Source organism: Vigna umbellata, chromosome 1, assembly GCF_029865625.1.
Source record: "Vigna umbellata cultivar VRB3 chromosome 1, Vumbellata_1.0, whole genome shotgun sequence".
Taxonomy (NCBI): domain Eukaryota; kingdom Viridiplantae; phylum Streptophyta; class Magnoliopsida; order Fabales; family Fabaceae; genus Vigna; species Vigna umbellata.
Genome location: NC_142165.1, coordinates 39,974,663 through 39,986,999, shown reverse-complemented (window position 1 = coordinate 39,986,999; position 12,337 = coordinate 39,974,663). Strand labels below are relative to the sequence as shown.

At 35.1% G+C, this 12,337-nt stretch overlaps 1 protein-coding gene and 1 pseudogene across 1 annotated transcript; one reads left to right on the top strand and one right to left on the bottom strand.

The window, feature by feature from the left end:
- XCT (XAP5 family protein) lies at nt 1-5,263 on the top strand. Its single transcript, XM_088103019.1, has 12 exons — nt 1-211; nt 300-365; nt 448-512; nt 583-707; nt 1,281-1,359; nt 1,938-2,014; nt 2,236-2,297; nt 2,401-2,532; nt 2,690-2,743; nt 4,365-4,430; nt 4,589-4,663; nt 4,852-5,263. Exons 1-12 carry the CDS (start codon nt 41-43, stop codon nt 4,900-4,902), a joined length of 1,023 nt encoding a protein of 340 aa, XP_087959145.1. The 5' UTR covers nt 1-40; the 3' UTR covers nt 4,903-5,263.
- A 2,536-nt stretch (nt 5,264-7,799) lies between these two features.
- On the bottom strand, nt 7,800-11,043 carry LOC124847352 (putative calcium-transporting ATPase 13, plasma membrane-type pseudogene; annotated as a pseudogene).
- Between the last annotated feature and the right edge of the window lie 1,294 nt (nt 11,044-12,337).

Sequence of the window (12,337 nt, the reverse complement as noted above, 5' to 3'; positions counted from 1 at the left end):
GTCTTTGAATTTGAGTCTGAGTTGAGGAGCCAAGAAGAGGATGTCGGGTATGGGTGACGGGTACGTGGGCACCGCCCAAGACGCGGTGAGGATTCGACGGTTGGAGAAGCAGAGAGAAGCGGAGCGTCGCAAAATCCAAGAACTCAAAACCAAGTCTGCCTCCGCCAAGGGCCAACCCGGTCTCCTCCAATTCGGTTCCAGCACTTCCGAGGTACCATGTTCTTCCAATTTATGTCCTTTCTTCGTCTAGGGTTGCGCTTTTCAATCTGACAATCATTTGAACTTTTCTTGAATTTCAGATTCTAGAGACCGCCTTCAAAAAAGAAACCGTGGGTTTGGTCACCAGAGAGCAGTATGTGGAGAAGGTATGCGATCGCTTTCTTTACTTTTACATGGCATACTGGGTTGTGACTGATGTTATGTTTGTTCTTTTATTTGTTAATGTAGAGGGTTAATATTCAGAGCAAAATAGAGGAAGAAGAGAAGGAGAAACTTCAGAAGCAGCAGCAAGAGTTCGTCTTCTCCCCATTTTTTTCCCCTTTTTTCTTTGTTTATAATTACGTATTCACAATCTTCAAACAGGGAGGAGGAGCTTCAATTAGAAAAGCGTAAAAAGAGGAAGATCAAGGGCAATTCTCGACTTTCCTTTGCTGAGGATATTGATAGTGAAACCCAAGAGGAGGAGGAGGAGGAGGAACCACGTCTTAGTAAGTTGATGTTTGGAAATATTTGTTTATTTGATTTTAGGTAGATGATCACATGTTTGATTTTACATGGAGGAGTTGACGATGGGGGTCCGGAATTGATTGAGTTAAAGTTATATTTTCTGCATTGGATATAAAATTTCTTTTGTTACTAGCATACTTTTAGAATACAAACATATGAACAGATATCAGATCACATTAAAATCAGAATTTAGCTTCTTTAGAGTTGGCTTCACTCTGCCAAAGTCAATTCAGATTTCTATGTTGAAGGCTAAACGACACAAAGTTGCTTCCAGGTTTTCAAAGTGTAACCGTGATTTCAGTTATAATCAATATCAGTTTTGTCAAATCAATGTCATTAAAATTCTTTCTTGCAAGGGATCATCCAAGCACACACCAAATCACTTCACTTTACATCTCTGATTATTTTTGCAGTTTCAAATTGAGAGTTTTTCTTTGTTTATCAATGTAGCATCATTTGCCACAAGAGGTTTAGACGGAGAATTGTGAACGTGTATTGATCAATGATTTATAGAACACATAAAAAGACGTTGAACCTTGCTATGTTTCTGGCAGATAATCTGGAAGCCAATAGGTTAAGGCGTGGTAAACTTGGTAAAGATCCTACTGTCGAAACTGGCTTTCTACCTGACAGGTATGTGTGGCATCTCTTCTTTATCCTGTTCCCTTATTATTTTTTACACCCCTTCCCTAGCTATGAAGCATGGACACAACTCTTCAATGTTGTGTCCCCGTGTCAGACACTGATACTTGTACAACACCCGTATTACACATGTCAGACACTCTGCTGAAGTGCTGAATTTTAAAAATGAATTTTTGCAGCTCTAGCACTACTCTAAAATCTGAGTTAACGAGGATAGACATGGTGATTTTTTGGTAGTTGGAAATTAAAAAACTTTTTCTGTAAATTTCTATTATAGTTATAGAAATAATAATAGGAGTATTTTATTCAGATTATCTATGAATCAGATTGTTATATTTGACTAACTATTTTTACAGATGATTTTGAATATAATCTTGATTGTCAACTTAAATGATCGATGAAGTTGTTCAATACGTGTATATAACATGTGTAGGTGGGTGGGGGAGGGTGTTTGGAATGTATCTGTCGTGTCTGGTCTCTGTGTCCGTGCTTCATAGTTCCCTTGTACTTTTCTTTGTTGGTTGTTGCCCTAACGTTCGGGCATAGGAGTGCTGAGGATTCCTGTTCAGTGAGAGAGAGGCTGAGGAGCAAGCAGAGCGGGAAAGGCTGCGGAAACAGTGGCTCCGTGAGCAGGAGCAAATCCGAAGTGAGTATGCTGCATCAATGCTTGTTTCCACTGAGAATCTTTTGAACTCTTTTTGAAACCATGCTAATGAAGGGTTAACCAGTATATGGATAATGCAATATGATTATATATAAGTGGGGGAAGTTATGCTTATTATTTGCCCCCTGGGTGTACAAATTAGCTGATGCAGAAAAACAACCATTTCATAGTTTATGCTTAATGAGGTTATTTCTGTTCTTCAGATGAACCTCTTGAAATCACTTACAGCTACTGGGATGGAACTGGTCACAGGCGTGTGATCCAGGTAAGTAAAGATCATATGCTTCAACTTCTCAAATTCTTGAACATGTCTTTACTGTGTATGATCTTATGACTTGGTGCCTGAATTGTTTTATAATATCTTTCAGGTACGCAAGGGTGACAGCATAGGAGAGTTTCTTCGTGCAGTTCAACAGCAGCTTGCTCCTGAATTCCGAGAGATTCGAACAACTTCCGTAGAAAATTTGCTATATGTGAAAGAAGACCTTATCATTCCACATGTATGTACATTTTATTGGTTTTAGTTTCAGAAAGTCTGTACTATTTGCTATCTTGTTTGTGAGTGTAGTGTGTTGTGTATGTATAAGCTATGTGTTAACATTATTTTGACCAAAGGACATCTGCTAACATATTTTCCTGTTTCCATGTTTATTATAGCAACATAGCTTCTATGAGCTAATTGTGAACAAAGCTAGAGGCAAAAGTGGGCCGGTATGTTCCTTTTATTTTGTTTTGTTCTCATAATGTGCATCTTTTGTTGTTATTTTTACGAGGTGTTTTGTTCTTTTGTGCTATTCTCAGAAGGTGCATCTTTTGATGTTTTTATTTACGAGATATTTTGATTTTAGTAATATAATGATTATTTAAAAGGTTTGGGGAAGAGTACTGTTACGAGAAAGCTCCCTCTAAAAAATCATGCAAATAATATAGATGTGCTTTACATTTCCCAAAAAATATGCTCCCCTGCCCTAATTGATGCGAATATTCTTTTTGGCTCTTGTAGCAAAGAAATCCCACGTTTTTCCTGTTTAAATGTTTTGTGACAGAAAATGATAGCAGTTGTATTATTGTTTTAACATCCTGCTTGTAGGATCAATTGCATTAATAGAATAAGGTAGAATGCATTCTAAGTTTTGTGGCTATTTAGAAAAAATAAATTCGAAAATAAGCAAAAATAATCCAAGAGTGACAAATTATGTAGTAAGATGAGGAATGTAAATACTGATATAGGATTTGTGCCACAATTGCTTGCTTAACTAATAAATCTAATGTTTTATCCATGGTTATTAAACTTGGGAGTTAACTTGTTTGAGTGGACTTGCTATGAACTTGATTGAACTTGCAAATCTGCAACTGAGTTGGCGAGCCAAGAGTGCCTTCTCTCTGCTCATCGTCTCTGTTCTGGGCATTTCTATCGTCCCCATCATCGTTTGTGATTACTCCCATTTCCTTTCGACTGTGGTTTGCTCTAAAACTCTGCAACCTTCCTGTGTTGCCTTTCTGTTGCGCTGGTGAGGGTGGGAGTAATGGAAGATGTAGTTTAAGGGTGGATAGGGTTTCTTCACTTCCTTTTGGGCCTCAAATATATGGGACTCAAAGTCTTTAGACCTCGAAGTTCATTGACTTTTTGTGTTATATTAAATATCATATATATAATTAATTAAAACTATTATAAAATATATATTAGGAAAATATAAACATATTTAAAATTATATAACATGATAAACTAATAATAATAATATTTCAATTAAAAAAATTATTTATAGTATGATATAATAATAAATTATTATACTATCTATAAATATTCTAATTTTTTTATTTGAAAGTTTATGAAACTTCCACTAAACTCTCAGTTTTAACAATCTTGGTTTTATCTTCGAGTCAATTTATTTTATTTTTTACCCTGGGAGGAGAGGATGCTCTACTGATTATAGTTCCAAATTTAAATTGCGTTGCTATCTGTTTCCTTGTAATCCCTGTCCATGGCAGTGGCGGCTGATTAAATGTTAGATTTGACTAATTTCAATAGAGATACAAAATGCATAATAATAATAATAATAATAATAATTCTGCATTCAGTTCTCATGACCGGTTGAAAATTTTCTGTATTTTTTAGTAAATGTATATTGATTCAAATAAAAGTTATTCTGATGCCAAAACAAGAACAGTAACTATATTGGTTTTTTTATAGTGATAATGCTACAATTCTGTTGTAGCGTTTTATATTGTCAATGCGAAATAACATTTGCATGCTGCCATAAACTAGAAAATGTCCTTATTAGCTGGAGATTAATTTGAGGTATTAACGGTACTCGTGTTTCTATCTCTACAGCTTTTTCATTTTGATGTGCATGAAGATGTACGAACAATTGCTGATGCCACTATAGAGAAGGACGAGGTATACTTTCTTTCTTCCTAATATTTTACCACAATCATGAAATTTGGATTTTCAAGTCAAAGGAAACAAGTTCGTGTATGCCTTTGTTGTTCTAATGACTTCTCTTATGGGTTTTTGCTTAATTTTTCTTACTCTGGTGAATCTTGTTTTCTACCCAGTCACATGCTGGTAAGGTTGTGGAAAGGCACTGGTATGAAAAGAACAAGCATATATTTCCTGCTTCAAGATGGGAGGTACTAACTCTTTCTATGTCTCGTGTGCATAGTGCATGAGTCGGTGTTTGTTCCTTCTTCTCTTTTTGGCTTGAGGATTTGTAGCTACATTTGATAAATTTCTGTGACAGGATATTCTTGAACTGGCTATTTATTTTTCCTGTTTAGGTTCTGATTCTGATTACCATTATTTGCACTTTTTATTGCAGATATATGACCCAACGAAGAAATGGGAACGTTATACTATCCACGGAGATTAATTTGAGGATGCCGTATCGCTTGCATTTGCTGAATTTACCTTTAATTTGATCATCAGATGAGCATCTGCACTCCTTTGTGTTTCTATGTTTCATTGTAAAGACTTGGACCATTAGTTCAGGGAATTTGAGCGTGTTTGTCTTGTCAAATACGTTCTAATTTATTTTTCTGTCTTATTTTTCTGTTTGATAGTTAGCTTAGTTTCTTAGATGCATAATGCATCGTTCTCATGATTCAATAGCTGAGCAATAGACCCATGTATTGCATCTGTTATTGCAGGCCATTAATCTCTCGTACACAATTCAATAGTCGTAGCAAAAATAGTGTATCGATAAAAATATATATCTTATGAAGATTCTACTATTTTATGTGCGACTCAAACAACTCCATTCAGTTCCAGTGGTAGGAAAATAAAAGATGAATGGAATACAAAAGCTCCTTTTAATCATATACAATGGGTTGCTTCGTTGGAAATGCTTCAACGGTGTTCGCTTAAGCAACCCACTTTGTATTAGGTCATGTAATGTAGGTTTTTGAAGAGAGTTGACTTGAAGTGTAGGCATTTTTTTTAGGTGAACCAATCCTTTAGGTAGCATTTTAGGACTTAAAGGGGGTTTGAAGCCTTGGTGAAGGAGACAGGAAAAGGAGGAGAGAAACAGTTGGAGAGGAGTATCATTTCTTGTGTTGTAACTTTTACTTGTATAATTAGGTGTTTTGAGGGAGTCTTTGATGTTGAATCTCATCTCTTAATTATAACCTTAATTTCTTATAATGAAACACATCTTAGTTAGTAAGTGTTTTGAAGGTTTAAGTACCATTAGTTCGCATAATTTAGCTTATTTGTTTTCTTTATTTGTTAGTAGTGTGCAACTTTCAACCTTAATTTTCTTTGAGAAGTTTGATGCAAGAGGGTTAGAGATAAATTTTGACAAGGATAAACTTGGTTATTAAGTAACTTTTAGCGATTTATCTTTCTTTCCTGGAAAGAAAAAGTTTCTTAATTTAAAAATCTAAAAATAGGATGAATATGTATATAGATCTTTCTTACCAAATTATTGAATTTTAAACTAAATTATTCAAAAGTTTAAGTCACTGAAAATTTAAAGAAAACAAAAGGTTATATAAAAACAAAAATAGAAAATTAAAATAAAGGCCTAGTTTTCCATTCTAGAAGAGGAATTCAAAATTAAAATATATATATATATATATATATATATATATATATATATATATATATATATATATATATATATATATATATATATATATATATATATATATATATAGAGAGAATTAAAAGAAGAGAGAAAGATTAGAGAAGGAAGAAAGAACAAATAAAGAACGAGGAGTAGGAAAGAAGAGATTATGAAGAGAAAAAGAGAAGAAAGAGACATGAGAAAGAAATGAGAAAAAAAAGAAAGACATTGGAGAAGAGAAAATGAGAAAGTGCTACTAAAGGTACGTATAAATTCTTTAATAATATTTTATATTAATCCAATAAAAAGAGTTTTTCAATCTTTGAACTATTTTCATTATATTCTTAAACCACCTCTCATAATTCCATATTTACTTTGAAAAAAAATTCAACTTTAATTTTGCTTTCCATTATTTTAAACTTACTAAATAATATTTGAGTTAAATTACCTTTTAGGTTACCATTAACTCAAAGTAGACAAAAACACTTTTATAAAGTGAGTCTTGAAAGTTTTTGAAGAAATTATTTCAAAATTAACATAAGATCTCCTTCTAGTCTTTCATTGAATTATATTACATGTGAAACAAAAATTGATTGAAATTTTTTTAATAATGACTGTAGATGAATTTTTGATCCTGGAAGTATGATACACAAGTTAATTAATAATAAGAAAAATGTTTTGTTTTGAAGAAATATGAAGATTTGAAGACGAAAAATGTTTTGTTTTGAAGAAATATGAAGATGTGAGGACAAACATCCTTTTTTAGGAGGGAAGAAATGATTACATACCAATTATGGCCAAGCATACTTCAAAAAAGTTTGAGTTATATATACAGAGGGTGAACCCAAACTTTTATCACGGCCCATTAGGAAGTTCTTAGTAACGTTTATTTTGGATCTTATACCATTAGCCATAGGGCTTTTAGAAAGAGTTGACCTTAGGTCAACATGAGAAGCCTTGTCTTCCAAAGTAAAGGGTATGAATGTCATAAAATTTTCAAAAGGAGTAACCCTATAACATGTTTGTAAAGTAAAAAGATTCTCTTTAATAGTGGTCATGTCTCCTCTTATAATGAAAAAGATTTTTCCCTTAGTCTCCAAGTTTGTAGAATTAGGATTGCTTCTCAATTTTGTGAGACACCTTTGGAGTTTTCTAAACTTATAAATAAAGTTGAGTTTCTTAAGTTTATAAATAAAGGTGAGTTTATAAATAAAGGTGTTTCATATCATGTAAATTTACTTTTGAATTGAATAAAAAATTCACTTTTGTATTGAATAAAGTTATGTTGTCAATTTTTTTGTTATACTACTTAATTTAGGTTATCAAGACTAGAGCATCATTTCTAAGTTTTTTTAAACTTTTTTTTAAGAATTGACTTAACGTCTCTTAAGAGCGTACTCAAACATGACTATAGCATGTCTTTCTTACTTGAGTCATATATAATTTGGAGAGTCATCATCTCATCTCATAAAAACTACCGTATACCTGTCATATTTTCATCACCATCAAGTTTTGGCAAATTACTATCTATTTGGGAGTTTTCTCGAGTTATATACTTTGGAGGAGGTGCTTATCCTTGTTTTAATTTTGACAAACCGAAAAACAAACAAAAGTAACTTCCAAGCGATCAATAAATTTGAAGCAACCGAATTAAAAAGAGGACTCTAACGTAAAAACATGTTATATATCATCACATGTAAAAACAGAGGGTCTTTCAATTTGAAGAGAACATGTCAAAGAAAAATATAAAAGGTCACCACAGTGTGCAATGCGAAAGAAAAAGTAATGAAAGCAAAATAAAAGATCTTCCATGAATGACAGTCTTGTGAAGCTATTTGCTGGGACCGACAGAGATACACTTCACAAGCAGGCCAATTGGCCAAGACAAAGCTGCAATGGCAACACAAACACCCCATTGGCCCCAACTCAATCTCTCAGTGTCAGCAAACATCTTCAGAAACTCAACCAACACAACCTGAAGAACCACAGTCAGACCCACAATTACTATGAACAACTTGTTCTTACCAAGCCCCTCAAAGATATTCTTTTTCTCCAGCTTCCTTGCATTGAACTCATTGAAAACCTGGCAGAGGACAAAAATGTTGAAAATAATAGTGTTCTTCACCTTCTCACTCACATCAAAGATTGATCTTCCTTTGAATTGCAAAATCAGTAACACAAACACTTGATATAATGCCTGTGAAATGAGGTTCCTCCACATAGCTTTAGTTATAAGTGGCTCAACTCTCCCCACAGGTGGCATCTTCATGAGATCATTGGTCGGTTCCTCAGTGGCCAAGGCCAAAGCTCCAAGAGTATCCATGATCAGGTTAACCCACAAGAGCTGCACAGCATTCAGAGGCACTTTACCAGAAGAAACTGCTGCCACAAAGTTTATTACAAGTGCAGCAATGTTAACTGTGAGCTGAAACTGAATGAACCTTTGGATGTTTATGTACACACATCTTCCCCATCTTAGTACTGTGACCACAGACGAGAAATTGTCATCAAGGATAACAATGTCTGAGCTCTCCTTTGCCACTTCAGTGCCTTCTATTCCCATGGAAAGTCCAATATCAGCTTCCTTCAGGGCAGGTGCATCGTTTGTGCCATCACCTGTAACTGCCACCACCTCACCCTTGCGCTTCAAACATTGAACCATCAAAAGCTTGTCAAATGGAGATGACCTCGCCATCACTCTGATTCTATCGATCTTATCCATTCTCTCCTCAGCTGAGTAATTTCTGAACTGACAGCCTTCCACTACCGCTTCTTCATCGAATTCTTCATCAGGCTCGAGAATCCCGCATTCTGAGGCTATGGCCCTCGCTGTGTGCACATTATCTCCAGTGATCATCTTGATCTTCACTCCAGCTTTCTTGCAGGATTCAACTGCTGCTTCGACTCCTGGCCTACAAGGGTCTCTCAGTCCAAGTATCCCCAACAATGTTAGCTCAGACTCTTCAAGCTTTTCAATGTTTTCATTCCCGTTGGAACTCTTCTGGGCAAAGGCAATGCATCGCAAACTTTTGGTAGCCATGCTCTTCACAATGTTCCCAATTTGTGCTCGTTCTTCATCGCCCATGATCATGATTTCCCCCGTGTTCTCATAGTAATTTGAACACATCGCCAATATCATCTCAGCAGCACCTTTCCAGTGCGTATGCACCCTGTTGCTTCCTCTCTTCTCCTTCATAAGAATCCCACTTCTCTTCTTCTCAGAGTTAAACGTCTCCACGTGAATTATCTCACAATGCTGCTTCACTTCATCAATGTCCATCCCCAGATCCATCACCGCCCAAGAAAGCAACGCTTTCTCAGTAGGACTACCTGAAATTTCAGGCAGAGAAATTTCTTGGGGCTGGTAAACACTTCCAGTGGTATTCAGCCCAATTCCTTCCTTCAATAATTGGACTAAACTCGGCGCCAATTTCTCAGCTTCTAATATTAGCTTTTTTCCCACCCTAACCTCACTCACCTTCATCTCATTCATTGTAAGAGTACCAGTTTTATCAGTGCAGATTATTGTTGCCGACCCCATTGTCTCACAAGCAGAGATTCTCCTAACCATGGCATTATCCCTCATCATTTTCTTCATGGAATAAGCCAAAGTCAGCGTAACAGCCAATGGCAACCCTTCTGGAATGGCCACCACCACAATCGTCACAGCCGCAGCAACAATCCCCACAACCGCATTCATGACATCATCAAACTTTGTCTTTCTTCCGACAAATTCTCGGTTCCCAAGATCATCTCTAGTATTTCCTGTGAAGTATCTCACCATAGACACCACCAAAACAAGCGCAGCCACAAACAAACCAACCTTGCCAATAGCTGAAGTCAATTTCTTAAGACGAACTTGCAAAGGTGTCTCCTCATCAAGCTCTCTCGTGATCGAGCCTATCATCGCACCCCATGCGGTGTTCATACCCACAGAAGTTACAAGCATGCGTGCAAAACCATCAACGACCTTTGTGCCAGATAACAAGAAAGGGTTTGCGTCAGCGTTCACATTCACGTGATCACTCTCCCCCGACATGCTGGATTCGTCCACCTTCAACGAATGTCCCTCTAAGAACAACCCGTCCGCGGGAACCTGATCGCCAATCTTCAAGTGCACAACGTCACCCACTACCACCTCAAAGATCGACACGCTCTGGCGTCGACCACCTCGTACCACTTCAACTCCTATTTTGCCACTCTTCGCAGAAAGCTTCTTGAACTGTCTAGATTGGTTGAAGTTACTCACGGAAGACACGACAATAACGAGAATAACCGCCAAGATGATGCTTCCTCCGTCGTACCACCCCTCCTTCCACCCATGTTGCTTTATTCCAAAGCCAAGGGAAAGCACGGCACAAAACAAAAGGATGATGATAGTGGAATCCTTGAAAGCTTCAAGGACAAAGGAAAGCAAACCTCGAGATCGAGGCCTAGTGAACACGTTGACACCGAAAACACGTTTTCGGCGATCAATGTCATCGTTGCCGTCGCTTATGCCAAGCTTGAAATCAGTTCCAAGAAGTGCAGCGAGTTCTTTGACGTCCCCAAATTGGGTGAGAGAGTCGAGTCTCTTGTCCCCTACCATTTCACTGAGTAGTTTGGGATCAACGTTGGAAAGTTTGTCACTTGGGGAAGACACGTGTGGAGGACCAACATCAATGGCGCGGTAGGAGAAGGAACGGAAGAGGGTTTGGGGCTTCATATGAAGAGCTTTCTTGGAGAGATGGTGAAGAAGCTTGACAAAGGAAATGGCAGTGAAAGCCATTCGCCACTTTTTCTTGCATGTGAAGGGGTACGTACTGTGTGGTCTCAACATGATAGGATATGGTCAAGAACATACAAAAAAAACAAAAACAAATTGATTGTGGTGAAGACTTAGAGTTGAAACAACAAAAATAATTTTTTGGAACTGATAAGGTCAAGGAGAGTACTTAGAATGTTTGATGTGATGTGATGAAAAGGAACCAAAAATACAACATAAATAGTGTGAGACATCTTCCAGATGAACTGAATTTTCTGTGTTGCTTCTGCGATGTTTCGTAGCAAGAACTTATTCTAACACTTTCTTCCTGATTCATCCAAGCAGTTACCATCCGCGTGAATAATATTCATTTCTTAAATATTCTACCCTAAGTTTTTATGGTAGTTTTTCTTTGTTGATGTTTTTAAAGACTAATAATGATTCATCAAATTTTTTTTATTCCATCATAACATTTATAATATTTTGATGACTAAGGGTTGGTTCACACATTTTTACATTTATTTTATATACAGTGTAAAAATAAAATAATTATAAAAAAGTAAATTTTTAATTTTTTTTTAAGAAAGAAGAGACTGAAAAATAAAAAAAGATAATATCATGTGTAAAAAAATTGTGTGGACAAAAGTACCATTTTTTTTATTTATAAGTTTCTTCGTATGTTATGCTATATGGTATTTTGGATGGTAACCTATCGTTTTTATTTTTCTATATAATATCATATTTTCAACATTTATAAATATATATATATATATATATATATATATATATAATATATATATATATATATGTTATTATATTTTTCAAATGACTAAAGAATATTATTAAATGTGGAAAGAGAGTGTGTTGTCATTAAAAAAATTAAAATGATTACTTTTAATTAATGCATTTTTTAATTAGAATATATAATGTGGAATTTATAGATGAATACGAAAATACACTAATTTTTTTTTTTAAGTTTGGTATTTGATTTTTCTCTCTTGGCTTCCTTGCTTTTTCCTCGTCCTTACTGGGAAAGAGGATTGAAAAATGATTCAATTTCCAACAATTTTTGTCGATAAATGCAACAAAATTCCTAACGGTATCTTTTAAATTGACGCGTTCCTTTGCTTCTCAGATAAATGATTCAATTTCCAACAAATTTTTTGTCCATTTTACAACTTACTTTCATGACATTTAAATAAAATATTTCGCATGTAACATTATGGGTATATTTAAAATTGGAAAAGATTTAAAATATCATAAGATATTGATTTGAACTTACAAAAAATATTCATATACTTATTTTAAATAGAGTTATAAAGATATGACGTTTAAAGAATAAACGAAATCTAAGTACACCAATAAAAAATTAAAATAGTGAATATAAAATATAAATGTCTTTGTTTTTTAGAATTGAAAACTTACAAATAAAATAAAATAGACACGTATTACTCAAAATAAAATAGTTATTTACAACGTTACAATATATTTTTAATT